We start from the raw sequence: 19,203 nt of genomic DNA, 5'->3' as shown, positions 1-19,203 counted from the left end.
AAGATCAGAGGAGCTGCTATCTGCATTGTAGGATGCTTGGCAGTGTCTCTGTCTCTACCCTCTAGATTCAAGCAGTATTCCTACTCCAGATGTGACGACCATAAATGTCTCCAGACAGAGCAAAATGTCTTCTGGAGGTAAATTCACCCCAGGTTGAGAACTACTGACTTAGAAGAACTAAAATGATCTTAGGAAGGCTTTGTACAAACACTAAAAGTAAAACAAAAAACTTCAGAAATTACTTAAGATACTGGGGCGGGGTGGCGGGGTGGGGGAAGGAACCCATGACAGTCCCAAAAGAAAAAACTGCAATGGATACCAATCCATAGATGATTCTCATGTTGGGACTGGCAGAAAAGAATTTTAAAGAGGCTATTAAAACCATGCCTATTGAAGGAAAGACAAATATGCTTACAGTGAAGGAGAAGATAGGAATATCTCATCAGAGAAATAAAAAAGGAACCAGATGGAAAAGTCTTAAAATGCTTTCAAAAACTTAAAAATACAAGTGTCTCAAAAAATAATGTATTGAATATGCTGGAAAACAATGGGGATAAAAGAAGGGAAACTGAAAAAAACTGAAGGTAGAACAATAGAACTGTCTAAAGAACAGAGGGACTAAAATTTAAAAAAAAAGTTAACAGAGACTCAAGCATAAGGGTCAGTATCAAAAATATATCTAACTGAAGGTACAGAAAGGGAGAGGATTGAAAGGAACAGAAAAAAACATTTGAAGGAAAAATGGCTAGATGTTTCCCACTTTGTTAAAAAAGATAAATTTACAAATCTAAGAAGTTTAGCAAATGCCAACCAGAATAAAGATGAATAAAACCATGCTAGGCACATCACAGTTAAACACTGTAAACCAAATATAAAGTCTTCAGAATACCCAGAGAAAAATAACATACTATATTACATTCAGAGGCACAATGATTCAAGCTATTGATGATTTTCATCAGAAACTGTGGAGGCTAGAAAATCAAATTTAAAGCAGAATTCTATATATACCCAAAATATCCTTTAATATGAAGGAAAGATAAAGACATTCTCAAACAAAAGAAAATTAAGAAAAATTCATTTCTACAAGACTTCACTTCAACAAACACCACAAGGAAAATGGATGGATGAAAATGACAAACAGAAACACAGACTTTTTAACTCTTTAAAATATAATTGATTATTTCAACAAAAACTGCTTCCTGTGCACTGTTTTAAGTACATAGATATAATGTACATGATGATTCGTAACACAAAGAGTAAGAGGTAACTAGATTTACAAGGTTACAAGGTTTCTGCATCTTATATAAGTGTATATAAGTGACACACTATTACCTGTAACTAGACTTAAACATTAAGAATATATATTATAATCCTTGGAGAAACCACTAAAAGCAATATTACAATGAAATATAGCTTAAAGGCCAACAGATTAATTATCATATAATTCTTAAAATTTTTCAAATAATCTACTAAAAAGATAGAAAATTACTATAAGAAGAATGAAAAACAGAGGGACAAATAGAAAACAGATAATAAAATATTATTGGATTTGAAACCCATAACAACAATAATTACTTTAAGTGTTAATAAATTAAACACAACAACAAAAAGACAGAGATCATCAGACTGGATTTTTAAAAAAACGACATGCATAAAAACCAACCAAGTAGGATAGAGTAGGAAAATGAAGTAAAGAAGGTGGGGTGGGGGAAACATCTTGATCCAAAAAAACATGTTAGGAATAGGGCAGATAAAGTAGGACTAACACAAAACACACAAGACAGTAGAAATAAATCCAATTTTCATAATGATAAATATTAATAGATTAAAATCTTCAGTTAAAATATAAAAACTGTCAAACTATACTAAGGAATGAACTATATGTGGTTATAAGAGACATACCAAAAAAAGAAACATATCTGGAAAATACTCACCAAAAGAAAACCTATCTATATCAACAAAACAGAATTTAAGGCAAAAGAAAAAACTTACTAGAGATGGAAATGGTCACAACATAATGAGAAATAGCTCAAATTACCTGGAAGGTATAACAATTCTAAATTCTAGGTACCTACAAATCCTCAACTTGTATGCAGCTAATAACAATTTCAAAACTAAAGCAAACACTTAGAATTAAGAAGAAATTAACAAATCAATCATCATATTTAGATGTTTTAACATGCTTTGTTCTGTAACTGTTAGACTTCACAATTAAAAACTCAGTAATGATACATAAAACTTGAATGGCATAATAAATTAGCTTGACCTAAGGGACACATAAAATATGCATGAAATACATGCAACTACAGTTGAAGAAAACACATTCTTTTCAAGTACACAGAGAACATTTCTGAAACTTGGGATCATGTACCAGTCCATAAAGTCAGCCTCAACAAATGTCAAAGAATTGGTATCATATTCTCTTACCATATACAATCAAATTGAAAATGAATAACAACGAAAACAAAAAGCAAGACATCTGAAAATTTTTAACGTACACTTTAAAAGAGTTGATGAATTACATTAAAAAATCATGAAGGAAATTACAAAATACTTCAAATTTAATGGTAACGAGATAACTACATATCAAATTTTATGGAATGTAAGTAGCTGGGTACAAAGAATCTATTGCCTTAGATGCTTTACACTAAAAATTAATAAGCTAAGCATTTGAATGTAATGGTTTAAAAAATTGAATAAATCCACAAAAAGTCAAAGAAAAAATAATTTTTAAAACTACTAAAATGGAAAATCAATATATCTAGAAAGGATTGAAAGTGAAAGTGTTAACCACTCAGTTGTTTCTGACTCTTTGTGACCCCATGTACTCTATAGCCCACCAGGCTCCTCTGTCCATGGAATTCTTCAGGCAAGAATACTGGAGTGGGTTGCCATTTTCTTCTCCAGAGGATCTTCTCAACCCAGGGCCTGAACCCAGGTCTCCTGCGCTGCTGGCAGAATCTTTACCACGTGAGCCACCAGGGAAGCCCCGAAGAGCCGCGCGTGGCCCCAGTGCGGGGTGGGGGCACTCCCTCCTGCCAAGGAGAGGGAGAGAGGGGTTCTGCCCAGGTGCTGTGGCAGTTGCCACAGTGGCCACTTGGGAGTGGCAGCGGCTGGCGGAGCGGGGGGGGGCGGGTCGTCTGGCAAAACATGGCTTTTTGAGTAAATGCTAGTGAGAATCCTCTGTTAAGACTTCTTTCTCTGCCTTATTTCACTTAGCATAATGCCCTCCCAGTTCATTCGCACTGTCCTAAATGGCAGGATTTCCTTCCTTCTTCTGACCAAATAATACTCCACAACACCTTCTTCATCCATTTATCTGCTGATGAACATTTAGGTTGTTTCCAAATCTTGGCTACTGTGAATAATGTTGTAATGAATATGGAAGTGTAGTTATTTTTTTGAGATTCTGTTTCATTTCCTTCGGATATACCTCTAGAAGTGGGCTCTCTGGATTGTATGATAATTCTATTTTTAACGTTTTGAAGAGAAAAGCAAATACTGTATGATCTCATTTATATACGGAATCTGAAAAGGACAAACTAAGAAAGACAGAGAGTAGAGTGGTAGTTACCACAGAGTGGGAGGGTGGAGTGACCAATCATTAAAAGACAAATACTGTAGGATTCCACTTAAATGAGGGGTACTTAAGAGAAGTCCAAATCATAGAGACAGAAAGAAAAAAAGCAGCTTCCAGAGGCTAAGGGGAGAGATGGGGGTCTACTGTTTAACGGGCATAGAGTTTTTTAAGATGGAAAGTGTTAAGGAGACAGATGGCGATAATTGTTACACAAAATTATGAATGCATTTAATACCACTGAACTGTACAGGTAAAAATGGTCAAGATGGTAATTTTATGTTATATGTATTTTATCAAACAAAATTTTTTCAATTTAAACATGCATTTTAATTTTTTTTTTTTAATTTTACCCCAACACTTTCCAAGAAACAAGTCCCTCTTGGGACAAGCTTATTCCATGGCACCATGTAAAAAAAAGTTTTAAACATGCAATGCGAATATTTTTAAAATTTTAAAGCATGCAAAAACTAGCAAACTGGAAATTAGCTGATTAAAAGAAAATAAACATAGGATTATCTCAATAGATAAAGAAAAAAGTTTGATAAAATTCAATATCCCCTCATGATAAAACTCTTGGGGAATCATGGGTAACTTCTATAAGCTGATAAATGACAGTAACAATAAAATCCTGTGATAAGCATCATACTTCACAGTGAAATGCTGGAAGCATTCACTTTAAGATCAAGAGCAAGGTGAAGATGCCATTTAATACTGTATTGACAGGGATACTAGAATAACAAACCACATTTTAAAAATGAAAGATACAAGGATTAAAAGGAAGAGGTAAAACAGTATTTGCAGATGACTTACTACTAAAAAATTAATCTACAGATAAATTGTGAATAAAAGGTCTTGATAAGATTGTTTATAACAAAACTCTGCACACAAAAGTCATCTGAGACACTATTTCACAACCAATGGGATGGCTAGAATCAAAAGGTCAAATAATAACAAAGACATAAAGAAATCAGAATCCTCCTGTGTGCTGTGCTTAGTCGCTCAGTTGTGTCCAACTCTTTGTGACCCCATGACTGCAGCCCATCAGGCTCCTCTGTCCATGGGGATTCTCCAAGCAAGAATACTGGAGTGGGTTGTCATGCCCTCCACCAGGGGATCTTCCCAACCCAGGGATTGAACCCAGGTCTCCCACACTGCAGGCAAATTCTTTACTGACTGAGTCACCAGGGAAGCTGTCATACAGAATCCTCATACAACACTATAAATTATAAAACGGTGTGGCCACTATGGAAAACAGTCTGGCAATTACATACATGATTAAATATGAGCTACACATGACCAGCAATTCCATTCCTAGATATAGACCCAGGAGAAATAAAAGCATGCATCCACACAAACACCTGTACAGGAATCTGTGCAGCAGCACTGTACCAATATATTATAGCCAAAATACGGAGGGAACCCAAATGTCCATTAACAGATGAACAGATAAACTGTGATATATTAATACAATGGACTCTTACTCAGGCACCAAGAAGAATGAAGTACTGATAAATGCTATAACATGGATGAACCCTGAAAATATTATGCTAAGTGAACAAAGTCACATCTTATGTTAACATAAGAACACATCTCATATTATTCTGTTTATATGAAATGTCTACAATAGGCAAACATACAGAGACAGAAAGTAGACTGGCAGTTGCTTAGGACAGAGGAGGATGAAGAGATACGGGAATTATAGCTAAAAGGTACAAAGTTTCTTTGTAAGCTGATGAAAACATTCCCCTATTGATTGCTATGATAATTGCACACATCTATCTGTAAATACACTAAAATACACTGAGTTGTATGGTTTAAACTAGTGAATTATATCTCAATACAACTATTTTTATGACTAATTTCTATATATCATCAAAAAACTATTAGAAAATATGTTTTACTTGATAATGTATCAGCATACATGCAAGAAATGGAGAAAATTATAAAATTTTACTAAAAATACTAAATAAATGAAAGGCTACACAATGTTCATGTATCAAAAGTTTCAATATAACAGAAATGTCAATTTTCCTCAAATTGTGCCACAGTTTAAGTGCAACTCCAATCAAAATCCCAACAGAACTCTCTTGTAATACTTGAGAAGCTGACTGTTAAATTTACATTGAAGACTCAAGGACCAAAAACAACCAAGACACTCATTAAGAAAAGGAACAAAAAGGGAAATGTACTCTTACAGCCATTAGATTTCTTCTAAAGCTATGACACAGAAAGACCCATATATATATGATAAACTTCATTTATAATCAGCAAGCAAGGTAGAGAAAATTAGGAATACAAACCTCCTATCCTACACAAGATCATATCTAGGTATATTATCAACTTAAATGTGAAAAAAAATTATTAAACTTTTAGAAGACAATCTAGAAAACTCAGAAGAGTAATGAAAATATAAAGAATCACTGAAACAATGTGGTGCTGAAGCATTAACAGACAAAATAGAAAGTACAGCTCAGTGGTTAGATGGGTAAAAAGCTTCAAAGCACTTTGCAAAGCCAAACTGCACCAGAAAAAGGTCAAGGTCAATGTTTGGTGGTCTGCTATGGGTCTGATCCACTACAGCTCTCTGAATCCCAGCAAAATCATTACATCTGAGAAGTATGCTCAGCAAATCAATGAGATGCACCAAAAAATACAATGTCTGCAGCCACCATTGGTCAACATAAAGGGCCCAGTTCTTCTCCACGACAACGCCTGACCACATGTCACACAACCAATGCTTCCAAAATTGAACCAATTGGGCTATGAAGTTTTGCCTCATCTGTCATATTCACCTGACTTCTTGCCAACCGGCTACCACTTTTTCAATCATCTCGACAACTTTTTGCAGGCAAAATGCTTCCACAACCAGCAGAAGATATAAAATGCTTTTCAAGAATTCCTCAAATCCTGAAGCTCAGATTTTTATGCTAGAGGAATAAACAAACTTACTTCTTGTTGGCAAAAATGTGTTGATTGTAAAGGTTCTTACTTTGATTAATAGAGATGTGTTTGAGGCTAGTTATAATGATTTGAAATTCGCAGTCTGAAACCTCAATTACTTTTATATCAACCTAACAAATCAGAAAGAAAAAGACTCCTAAGATATGGTATCACTTATACACAGAATCTGAAATACACACACAAATGAATTTACTTGCAAAACAGAAACAGACCCACAGACATAGAAAACAAAATTATGGTTACCAAAGGGGCAAGGGGGGGAGAAAGGGATAAATTAGGAGTTTGGGATTAACATGTACATACTACTATATAAAACAGATAAACAACAAGGTCCTACTGTAGAGCACAGGGAACTATATTCATTACCCTGATAATACATAATGAAAAGAATATGAATGTGCACACACACACAAACATATGTAAAACTGAATCATTCTGCTGTACTCCAGAAACACAACACTGTAAATCAACTATTCAGTAAAAAATAAATAAATAAAAAGCAAAATAAAAAATAAATCACCCTTACATTCTGCTGGCAGGAATACAAACTGTTACATCGACTACCAAAAGCAATTTAGCACTATCTAGAACAATACAAATGCATGCAGCTTTTCACCAAACATACCTACTTCTGGGAATTTATCCTACAGGTAAGTCAGCACATGTAGAAAATATATATGTATAAGGTTAGTGCAGCATTGTGTATAATAGTAAACATTCAGAAACAATACAAATATCCATTAATAAGAATCAATAAATTAGGGAACCACAATACCAGTGGAAAATATGTACTATAAAGAATGAGAACCTCAGATATACAAAGACATCTAAGATAAAAAGTAAAGAGAATAAAGCACGTGCAGAATAAATATTATCCTTCACACCTAAAAAGGGAAGGAAGACTATGTATTTATACTCTATAAAGAAACTCTTGAAAGATATACAAGAAACTAATAAAAATAGCTACTGGTGGGTGGCAAGGAGTGGAGTGAGGGGGCAACTAGAGCAGAGGAGATAGAATGGAAACAAGACAACCTACTATACTGTTTCATTATTTTGATTTGAGATATGCAAATGCATTTCTTATTAAAAATTATTTTAGTAACTTGATAGTTACTAAACTCAAGGGTTTTTGCATTGGTCAAAACACCAACGATACAATGCATATTTTATTACCATATGGTCTTTCATCTCAAAAGGAAAAAACCTTAAATACTTATCTCTAGTTAATTATATGCATACTGAAGTATTTAGGATGACGTGTACTGAGGTCTGTAACTTATTTTGCAATGTATTACAAAAAAAAGATGGAGAAGCATGGATAGAGAGATGGATAAATATGATAAAGCAAGCATTATACAAACATGTTAATTGTAGAAGCTAGGTGGTGGGAATAGGGATCTTCAGTATAAAAATCTTCCAACTTTTCTATGTTTGAAATTGCATAATAAAATGTTAAAAAAATATTTTATTAAAATTTTAAAATAAAGAACTCACAAATCAATAAACAGACAAATCAACAGAAAACCGAGGAAAGACAAACCAGGTATTTAATAGAGGACATAAATTTTCCATAAACATATGAAAATTATTCAACTCTACTTGTGATGAGGGAACTATATTAAAACCACCCTGAGGTACCATTTCTCAAAGGCATCAGATTGGCAAAAAATTTAATGGGTACCAAGTGATGAAGAGGATATGGAAATACTCAAAATCCAAACAACTATTGACATTAGAATGGGTTATTAAATCATGAAGTATTCACACAATGAAATATACTATGAAGCAGTAAGGGTAAACAGCCTACTAATACCATCATTCACTAGAAAGAATCTCAAAATATACTTTAAGTAAATAATGCAATCATTAGAGAATACAATCACTATGATTCTATTTATTCTAAGTTTAAAAACAGGCTAAACTAAACAAGCTATTACACACCAATCCAATCCAAGCCACCACCTTCTGTCTCTCACATGGATAATTTCAACAGTCCCCCTCCTAATTTCCCTGTTTCTGCCTTCTAACTTGCAGCCAGGGCTGTCATTTTTAAATAAAAGTTACGTAAGTTGTCCTTCGTGCAAAATCCATGTTAGCTCCCCAACTCCCTAGAGTAAAGCCAAGAATCCATACACCAGCCCATTTGGCCCTGCATGGTCCAGCTTCACTACCTCTCCCGTCACTGTCCCTCAATCAAGCTACAATGAACCCCTTGCTATTCCTCAAGCTGGCCAAGCCCTCAAATCTCCTTCATGTTAAGAGCTCAAATGTCAACACATTAGACAGGCTCACTGGGACTACTCTCAGTTCAGTTCAGTTCAGTCACTCAGTCGTGTCTGACTCTTTGTGACCCATGGACTGCAACATGCCAGGGCTCTCTGTCCATCACCAACTCCCAGAGTTTACCCAAACTAATGTCCATTGAGTCTAGTCGGTGATGCCATCCAACCATCTCATCCTGTCATCCCCTTCTCCTCCTGCCTTCAATCTTTCCCAGCATCAGGGTCTTTTCAAATGAGTCAGCTCTTCGTATCAGGTGGCCAAAGTACTGGAGTTTCAGCTTCAACATCAGTCCTTCCAATGAACACCCAGGATTGATCTCCTTTAGGATGGACTGGTTGGATCTCTTGCTGTCCAAGGCACTCTCAAGAGTCTTCTCCAGCACCACAGTTCAGAAGTATCAATTCTATGGTGCTCAGCTTTCTTTATAGTCCAAGTCTCACATCCATATGTGACCACTGGAAAACCCATAGCCTTGACTAGACAGACCTTTGTTGGCAAAGTAATGCCTCTGCTTTTTAATATGCTGTCTAGGTTGGTTATAACTTTCCTTCCAAGGAGTAAGCGTGTTTTAATTTCATGGCTGCAGTCACCATCTGCAGTGATTTTGGAGCCCAGAAAAATAAAGTCAGCCACTATTTCCACTGTTTGCCCATCTATTTGCCATGAAGTGATGGGATCAGATGCCATGGTCTTAGTTTTCTGACTGTTGAGCCAACTTTTTCACTCTCCTCTTTCACTTTCATCAAGAGGCTCTTTAGTTCTTATTCACTTTCTGCTGTAAGGGTGGTGTCATCTGCATATCTGAGGTTATTGACATTTCTCCTGGCAATCTTGATTCCAGCTTGTGCTTCATCCAGCCCAGCATTTCTCATGATGTACTCTGCATATAAGTTAAATGAGCAGGGTGACAATATACAGCCTTGACACACTCCTTTTCCTATTTGGAACCAGTCTGTTCCATGTCCAGTTCTAACTGTTTTCCCAACCTGCATAAAGATTTCTCAAGAGGCAGGTCAGGTGGTCTGGTATTCACATCTCTCTCAGAATTTTCCACAGTTTGTTGTGATCCACACAGTCAAAGGCTTTGGCATAGTCAATAAAGCAGAAATAGAGGTTTTTCTGGAACTCTCTTGCTTTTTCAATGATCCAGCAGATGCTGGCAATTTGATCTCTGGTTCCTCTGCCTTTTCTAAAACCAGCTTGAACATCTAGAAGTTCATGGTTCACATGCTGCTGAAGCCTGGCTTGGAGAATTTTGAGCATTACTTTGCTAGCATGTGAGATGAGTGCAATTGTGCGGTAGTTTGAGCATTCTCTGGGATTGCCTTTCTTTGAGATTAGAATGAAAACGGACCTTTTCCAGTCCTGTGGCCACTGCTGAGTTTTCCAAATTTCCTGGCATATTGAGTGCAGCACTCTCACAGCATCATCTTTCAGGATTTGAAATACCTCAACTGGAATTCCATCACCTCCACTAGCTTTGTTCATAGTGATGCTTCCTAAGGCCCACTTGACTTCACATTCCAGGATGTTTGGCTCTAGGTGAGTGATCACACCATCGTGATTATCTGAGTCGTGAAGATCTTTTTTGTACAGTTTTTCTCTGTATTCTTGCCACCTCTTCTTAATATCTTCTGCTTCTGTTAGGTCCATACCATTTCTGTCCTTTATTGAGCCCATCTTTGCATGAAATGTTCCTTTGGTATCTTTAATTTTCCTAAAGAGATCTCTAGTCTTTCCCATTCTATTATTTTCCTCTATTTCTTGCATTGATTGCTGAGGAAGGCTTTCTTATCTCTCCTTGCTTTTCTTTGGTCCAAGGTCAGAAGCAGAGGCTGTGAGGAGATACCCCACGTCCAAGGTAAGGAGCAGCAGCTGCCCTTTGCTGGAGCAGCCGTGAAGAGATACCCCATGTCCAATGGACTACTCTACATAAAGTAAAAACAAAATACCACCCTTCACACTCCAGCACACCCTTTTCCCTTACCTTGCTCACCATTCTCCACTCAGTCAGCATCCAATTGACCACTATGGTTATTTAGTCGATAAGTCGTGTCTGAAACTTTTTGACCCCATGGACTGTAGCCTGCCAGGCTCCTCTGTCCATGGGATTTCCCAGGCAAGAATACTGGAGTGGGTTGCCATTTCCTTCTCCAGGGAATCTTCCTGACCCAGTGATGGAACCCACGTCTCCAGCATCTCCTGCATTTGCAGGTGGATTCTTTACCACTGAGCCACCTGGGAAGCCCCTAATTGACCATATATCTCATTCATTATCTGTCTTCACTCTCTAGAATAAAAGCTCCATTTCAAAAGAACTTTTATTTGTTTTGTTTCCTACTATACCCTCAACACCAAAAAACAAAAACCTTAAGTAAGGGTTTAATAATATTTGATGAAGGAACAAACCTTTGGAAAACTGCTTTTTAGACAATAAACATTTATTGTAACATCAAAAGGTATTTCAACTTATAATATCGCAAACTATGTTTTTCCATAAGCAGGCATGAAAAGGTAAATTAAATATTACTAGATAAAATATCAAGCACATGTATGCTTCCCCTTGAATATAAAGCATTCGTTTCCAAAGGGAAGCAAAGAAATAGCTAAGAACCCAACGTGTAAGAAATTAAAACCTGATTTTAAAGAAATCAAGGAAAATAAAGTATGTCAGACTTTTACAAAGCAAAATTGAAACAAAGTTATCATTTGAATCCCATTTCTCCAACTAAATTAATGTATTCTTGCTGCAAGGCTAAAAGCTAACATAGAAAGCATTTCCTAACTCAGCAAAACAAGCATTTATTACTTGCCAAGTCAACAGGGAATTTGGAACGGCAAAGAATACAGGCTAGAAGGAATCTCAAGAATCATCTAGTATTAATTAACCCTTTCATTTTTACAAAAAAAGAAACTGAGGACCTGAAATGACCTGTGGGGTACTAAAAAGTGTCCTATGTCAAAATCAGCAATAACACTGGTAGCCAAAAAAACCAAACCATTTTGTTCAGTTGTGATTCTTAATATAGTAATAGTCAGCTTTTAAAGACTCAGAGACAAAATACATCTCCATAGAAACAATATTCCCAAGTATACATGTGAGGCTGACAGGTATGTTCTTCTATACAGGTTTTCATATCCCAAGTCAACACACAGGACTTGGGATAAGGAGGTACTGAAAAGGGCAGAGCTTTCTAATCAGACAAGCCTGGATTTGAATTCTGGCTCTACCAAAATCAAGTAGGATCTTAGTTGATCCTAGCGAATTGTATCACTGTCTAAGCCCCAGTTTTTTTTTCATCAGCAAAATGGGGATAATTAAGACCTACCTTATAACTTTGTCAAGAATGTAGAAGTCATCTAATTAAGAAATTCATAATTTGTGGCTATTAAGTGCAGGCTTTCTGACAATTCATAGTTGCATAATATTCAATGAGAATCGCCAACTTGGATTGTCTCTGTATGTTTCATGATTAACAATGCCAGCAGACTAGCTTCTAACTGGAATTCTACTAAGAGTGGGGAGAAGGTGATGCTGATGCTACTAACTATAAGAATTTATCAATTAGTTGACAGCAGCCATTAGGTGCTACTTGTTTGAGGTAAAATATAGGTTGCTTAAGATTATTTCTAAGATGCAAAAGTTGAGTGACCTGTTTCTGATTACAGAGTCACGAAGTCATATCAATTATACCACCTTGAAACGGGAAGAGATCTCATGAGGTATCCATCAAGAATTCTCTCCACAATATATTAGATTACATTAAAATGACCAACTTCTACTAAAAGGCTTCTAGTTGAAACCAGGCTCTCACTCAAACAGGTAGCAGTTTTTTATATTTTCTGACTCTCGCAATTATCAAAAAGGGTTAAAATAGACAAGTAATGAAAAAGTGAATGATAACAAATAAAAGGTACCCCACACTCACATACTTTTAGAAACGAAAATCTTTAAGTATTTTTATTTGGGGGTAAGGAAAGATATCCTATGTAATAACAATTCCATAATATAAAAGTCAAGTTCCAAAAATGCATCTTGAAGCTTATATTTCTATCCTCAGAACTAAATATGTCTTAGAAGCTCTGCCTTAACAATATATATAACACAAAGAAAACATACCTGGGATGATGTCATTGATATGCAAGAGAAGTGTACTTTCAACACTTGCAAAACTACAAAGCTGCACTCCATCAAATCTTCCATCCCAGTTGCCAATAGGATTATCCTAGAAATTAACAGAATAAACTTTAAAATTCTCCTCAATAAAACATAAATATGAAAGCATATTTTTCACAAGAGGATCCTCTAAAAAATGAGATCCAAGAATAATCAAGCCATAGAAACCCAACTGGTGAGCAAGGGATCAAAAGTGTTCATCATACTTGACTGAACAATAAATAGTCGATATAACATATATCTGCACTGGTAGACGCAGTAATCATACACTGTTTCAAACAGAAAGCTGCCCCTAATTAACCCTAGCTTGCTCTAATCATTCCTTCACATTCCCTGAGCACTTATGTAAATGATCAATTTGAATTCCTATATAGATAGGAATTCTTTTCTATAGACAGAAAGTCTAATTTTTCAGTTTTTCTTTTGTCATTTTATAGGTATGCAAGAATTCTCTCCAAACTGGAGATCTTTATATTAATTACTTTATATTCCAGTGTAGCACCAACTTGTCCAGTGCTGTTCATGGAGTTAGATTAAGAAGACAATACAGTCAGACAATTGCCCTGAGCACCAGTGTGGACGGCATTCTAAATGGCATTAGAAATAGGAGATGAACACTATTGCATTAGCCAGAACTTTCCTTTCAAGGACTGCACTAGAGGGGTCTGGAACGAATGCTTGCACAAGCCAACTGGAAGACAGACAGAGACGGGGGAGAAGTTGGTGGTGCAACGGCTTGGCAGACACCCCAAGTAAACAAGATGCTTCCTAGACTGCAATATAAGGAGAGGAAGGCCTAAATGGCTTTTGCCAAGTTTGAGGCCTAAATGACCTAAAGCAAAAGGAAACGAACTCCAGTGAACAAGTTCTGAATATTTAAAGAATAATGGTTTAAAATGTGTTTTATTTCTAGCTATCCCGAGGGACCTACGTATTTAACTCTGGCTCTAACTTTTCACATGGTAAATGTTCAGTAAGTGTTGGTCTAAATGACAGAGTGAGGTTTGCCTAACTAATAGGTATCAAATAGAATTTCTTAGGATTTCCAAGCAAAGTGTAAGAGAAACTTACACTAGAGCATTCATATCCTACCCAAAGTATAACTGAATAGACAAAAATAATCACTGAAAGCACCATGAGTACAAGAGTCTATTACAACCTCTCCTAATTCTTGCTGGTATTTAATAATGCCGTATGAATTTTCTTCATTATACCTAACAAATTGTTGTCCATATTTTCAATCTATGATAAAAAATGTTCTCAAGCCTTTTTCTTCTCCTCTTAATCCCACAGGTACTGTCCAATCTGCCATATTGAGATGTATTCATTATTAACACTTATGACTGTAAGGTAACACTAACAATGAGTGACACAAACGAAAAGACAAATACTGTATGATTCCACTTATATGAGGCACAGGGAATAAGCAAATACACAAAGACAGAAAGAATTCTGGTTGTCAGAAGAACACAGGCTGAAAGGAATGAGTAATAGGGTGTTATTGTTTAATAGGTACAGAGTTTCATTTGGGGTTGAAGAAAATGTTCTGGAGATGAATAGCAGTGATGGGTGCACAATAATGTGAATGTACTTAATGTCACTTTAAAATGGATAAATTGGTAAATTTTATGTTACATAAGTTTTACCACAATAAAAAAAAAAAAAGCCTTTTTGAGTGAAATACACCCTATGAAGGTGAGTGAAATACACCCTATGAAGACACTGAATTGTTTTTTCCTCTAAAGCAATGTGCTGTTCCTCTATTCAGGCATTTTCCATTAGTGATTTTTACACATAAATCATTAAAATCAGATCAGTCAATAAAATTCAGCAAAATATTACAAAAAGAGAAACACAGATTACCAAAAAAAAAAAAGCCTTTTCAAAATAAAGAAAACTAAGACATAATGCAATATATTCTGGTGGGGTTTTTTTCTGTTTATTACACAGCAAATTTAAAGACTGAAAACATTATTTCCATTTATTCAGACTGGAAAAATGAGTAACTATAATTCTACAACTAGACTCCTGTCCCATATCAACATTCCTTTACTAAAGGTGAGTTAGAACATGCTCTTTAAATTACTACAAATTAGTCCATTTTAAGTATTCAAAGTGTTCACTCTGTACCTAAATTGGTTATAAAACTAACAGATACATACAACAAAGACAATAAAATTCAAAATTTCTTACCATGTCCACACCAACAAAATATCCTAAGCTTTCTTTGCCTGGCAAAACATCACAGAATATAACCGTTCCAGATTCTATAGTTTCTCCAAGCTTCAAAGAAACTCTGGAGTTTATTTCCAAGGGGGGAAGTTCGACTTGCATTGTATCCACTGGACCTGCATAATCACTTTCCAATCCAGTGTCATCATCTTCTATGAGTTCTAGCTTGTCCAACGCAACAAATACTCCACAATCTTCATCACACTGAAAAAGCTGCTTCCCTTGATATACCCCATCAGTGAAACCTTGGCCACGACCCTCTTCCTAGTTTTTTAATGAGAGAAAAAAAAAATCAGTGACTGATAGAGAAAGATGATCCCTAAGAAAAAAGATGTACTCTGCAGACTTCAGAGAAATCACTGAACAAATTCTAAGTGACACATATAAGAAATATAATTATTAGCAGTTGCCATTGAATATAGAGTGTTCAAAAAATAAGGAAAAAACTGTATCTGATGCTGAAATAAAATTACATGATAATTTTAAATCATAACTCTACTGTGAGAGAGCTTGGGCTGGATTTCACATTGCGGTTTTAACCAAAATTTTGTCATAAAAAGAAAAACTTACTTTAACAGTAATGTTATCTCCATTTATTGAGCACGTACTATGTGCCAGTCACCATGTTAAATCTTGAATCAATACATCACAAAAACACTGCAAGTTGTGTATTAATATCACTATTTCACAGATGAGGATGCAGATTTAGAAAGCAGTTTGGTTAAATAACCCGGTAACTCAGCTAGTAAATGGCATAGCTGGGATTCAATACTCCAATTGTTTTACTATTGCTGCTTAAAAAACTTAAAAAGCAAAGGAAGCATTAAATTGTATTTGCAAGAATGTCAAAATGTAACTAACATTTAAATTCTTAAGAATATTAATTTTGGAAACATTATCACAGAGTTCTTGGTTTTCTTTTCAGTGGAAACAACAACATGATTTTCACATATATTATCAGGGATAGCTATAAGCCAGTTCAAATTGCTGCAACTTATATATCCAAATTTTGTTACTGAAGAGTATACTTTAAGCTAAGAAACCTACAGATGATAATGTCACAGGATAATTAACAATTTTAAGTAATTTGTTTACAATTGCTGAGTTCATTTTTAACATTCAATGTAAGATCTCTAAGATACGAAAGTCTTCAATAAATACATGATCTATTTGTATATTTCTTCCTATACTTAGTTTTTCAAAGTTTTCAAAGCATTAACTTTGTATCATCTCAATCTACCATTAGAAAGTAAATCCCTAGGATTACAAACATTTAAAAATACAGAATTCTGGGAAAACTTATTTTGTATTCAAAAAAGGAAAAAGAAAAATGCACGTGCACACAGACACACACACACACACACATAAATACACAGCCCACTAAAATGACTTATCAAACTTACCAGTAATTCTACTCCAAAGAATATTCCCGACACTGTCCTCTCTGCTAATAAAGGTCCTCTGAAGCGCACAACTCCAGGAAATTTTTCTTCCCCAGATCTCAGCTGGACTTTCACAGGGCAGCCCACATCTATTTGGAGGCCTTTACTTAGTCTGTTTCTGTTTTTAAACAAGCTGAACCTCTCTTCACAATTGGTAATTGCCAAAAGTAACTCTGTGAATTTCTCATTTATTTCTACAACATCCTTTTCATCAACAAACAGAACTGCATGTGGTTGCTCTAGAATTTTTAATCCAATCTGATTTTTCTTGCCTTTGGCAGAAGGAATCCTCGAAAGCCCCACAGAACGGTCTTGGATATACTGTCCTATACTTCCCTTTGGTACTTTAAGGAGTTTTTGTGTTTGTTTGTCTGTAACACTGCATTCTTGAAGAAGCAAATAAAAAATCCGCTCTTCCCAGTAGGGTGAAGTAACTTTTTCTTGGCTCCATAAGCCTGAACTCATTGTGATATTAACTCCAATATATTAACTCAAAAAAAAGGGAATTACTAAGTGTGTAGTAAAACCACAAAAGATAAATTCATTGGCAGTCCCAAAACATGTTTTTAGCAATTTGGTGTCCATGCTGTAAAAAGACAGCAAATCAAAATGCCTGGAGGACAAGCAAAGAGAAACTTTACACTTCACTCTACATGAGCTAAAATTAAGGTCAAAGACTTTTTAAATTCTTCATTCAGCTAGTAAAAATACACACATACACATAATGATATATTTTCAAAAATACCTTCAGAGGTTAAAAGACATACATTATTACTTGTATCTACTGTAATCTTGCATATTTAATAAAGGAGATTCAATTGTAAATTATCTCCAAAGACAATACAATAATGTTTGTTTCCAAGGCACTGAAATTTATGAACTCAGATTCTAGTAAAATATAATCTTATTAAATATTCTGACATTTTTAAACTTTAAAAAGTAAAATTAATAGACTCTGCCTAACTTAAATGAATAAGCTGCTGTATTTGGGCAAAACACACAAATCAAAAAGGCTATTATTTCTATACAAGTAGTTTAAGTAAAAAGTTACCCATCACAATTATTATGTTGAACATTTTTATCAATAAAAATACCATCAAATCACATTCTGAAACTTCAACCACAATTCATTTATCTGTGTGCCTTATTTTGATAATGGAACATTTTATCTAACTCAGCTTCATTTTCTCAATCTTACACATTTTGTCCTTAATAGGCAAATGTTAATCATATTAATCATAGCTATCATTTAATCTCTCTCAATCATAAACATCAGATATTATAAATCTGCTTATATTAACAATGTCTTAAAAATCAATTTTGTAGCCATCAAAACTTGGACTACTACATAAGGAAGAAATATAACTGCAATATAGTATCAAGCATAAAATGTTTTTATACCACAAGTTTAACTATGCAGACTAGGAAGAAAAGAGTGTTTCTTTTTCACTTTCAAATTTTCATTTGAAATTTTTACAAGGATACTCATCTTTCACAATTAAAATAGCCTTCTCAACCTTACTTGAATCACAGGCTTAAAACTATACAATTTCATCAATTCAAGTAAAGACTTTAATTCATTATGTTAATTCATTATCTTACTGAAAACAATGGTTCTTAGGTATTCTCTGTCACATGCATGTGGCTATTTGGTTTCTAAATACAGTATTTATTCCATCCTCCTATGAGCAGGTGATATCCATTTCCATTATTTGGGATAACAGCAGCAGGTGACAGCAATATCATATTCATCTATTTTATTCTTGGAGTTAAAAAATAAATATTCCTAAAACTAAAGAACCAAATTTTAAGTTTAGCCATTTAACTTGATGATTAAATACATAACCTGGCAAATCTACACAAAGAATAATATTTCTTTTATAACACATCGGTAGTTAAGGAGGTTTTTCTATGATATAAAGTTTTCATTAATAAAAAGACCCTCTACAAGCTAGAATGAGGCATGAAGACTGCCCAAGACAGGGTAAAGGGCTTTGCTGTTCTTCAAATCAACATCACTGAAATATATGAACAACATTTAGTGAGGGCACGTAGCATAAAGTGGTTTTCTCTTTTTCTATAATGTGTTTGTCTTAATTCCACTTGAGGGCACTACTTCAGCAGAAACAGGATCAATTTACATTTGCCACTTATATAAGACACCTGTGGAAACCCTTATCTTGTCACCATATAAACAAAACTCCTGCGGTGAGCTACCCAAACAGTGACCCAAACATTAATTTGGCTCTATTCCTTAAAAGTTCCCAAATGCAGTATTTGTTACTGCAGGCTAAAATTCTTTTTAAATGTCAGGATTTTTCAACAAGGAAACAGTCTCAATTTTATCTTGAGCACTGAGTTATCGACATAAATGTAAATCATTGTATGTGGCTGTCACTATGAAAAGATGTTTGTCTCTTTGCTAAGAGGTTTTATATTATGCTTTTTCTGAGTTCTTGTATCTGCCTATTCTCTAGATTTACACTCTACCGTTTTCCCTTGCCATCAGCCATTTTCTGTGGTTT

General features: G+C 35.0%; 1 protein-coding gene across 11 annotated transcripts in view; it reads right to left on the bottom strand.

Annotated features, from left to right (window-relative positions):
• The window catches only part of CYLD (CYLD lysine 63 deubiquitinase), a 73,214-nt gene that overhangs the window by 49,487 nt on the left and 4,524 nt on the right, over positions 1-19,203 (bottom strand). For 6 of the 11 annotated variants that reach the window (XM_061138485.1, XM_061138489.1, XM_061138484.1 and 3 more), the window contains 3 exons: positions 16,640-17,291; positions 15,198-15,500; positions 12,948-13,053 (listed from right to left, as the gene is read on the bottom strand). In XM_061138485.1, the coding sequence (XP_060994468.1) occupies positions 12,948-13,053; positions 15,198-15,500; positions 16,640-17,143 (913 nt within the window). In that variant the 5' untranslated portion in view covers positions 17,144-17,291. The remainder of the gene's footprint in view (positions 1-12,947; positions 13,054-15,197; positions 15,501-16,639; positions 17,292-19,203) is intronic. The other 5 variants (XM_061138492.1, XM_061138495.1, XM_061138491.1 and 2 more) reach the window with 1 other exon arrangement.

Source organism: Dama dama, chromosome 4 (genome assembly GCF_033118175.1).
Source record: "Dama dama isolate Ldn47 chromosome 4, ASM3311817v1, whole genome shotgun sequence".
In the NCBI taxonomy this organism is placed as follows: domain Eukaryota; kingdom Metazoa; phylum Chordata; class Mammalia; order Artiodactyla; family Cervidae; genus Dama; species Dama dama.
Note: the sequence above shows the minus strand (reverse complement) of the source record. Positions and strands in the feature narration are given on the sequence as shown.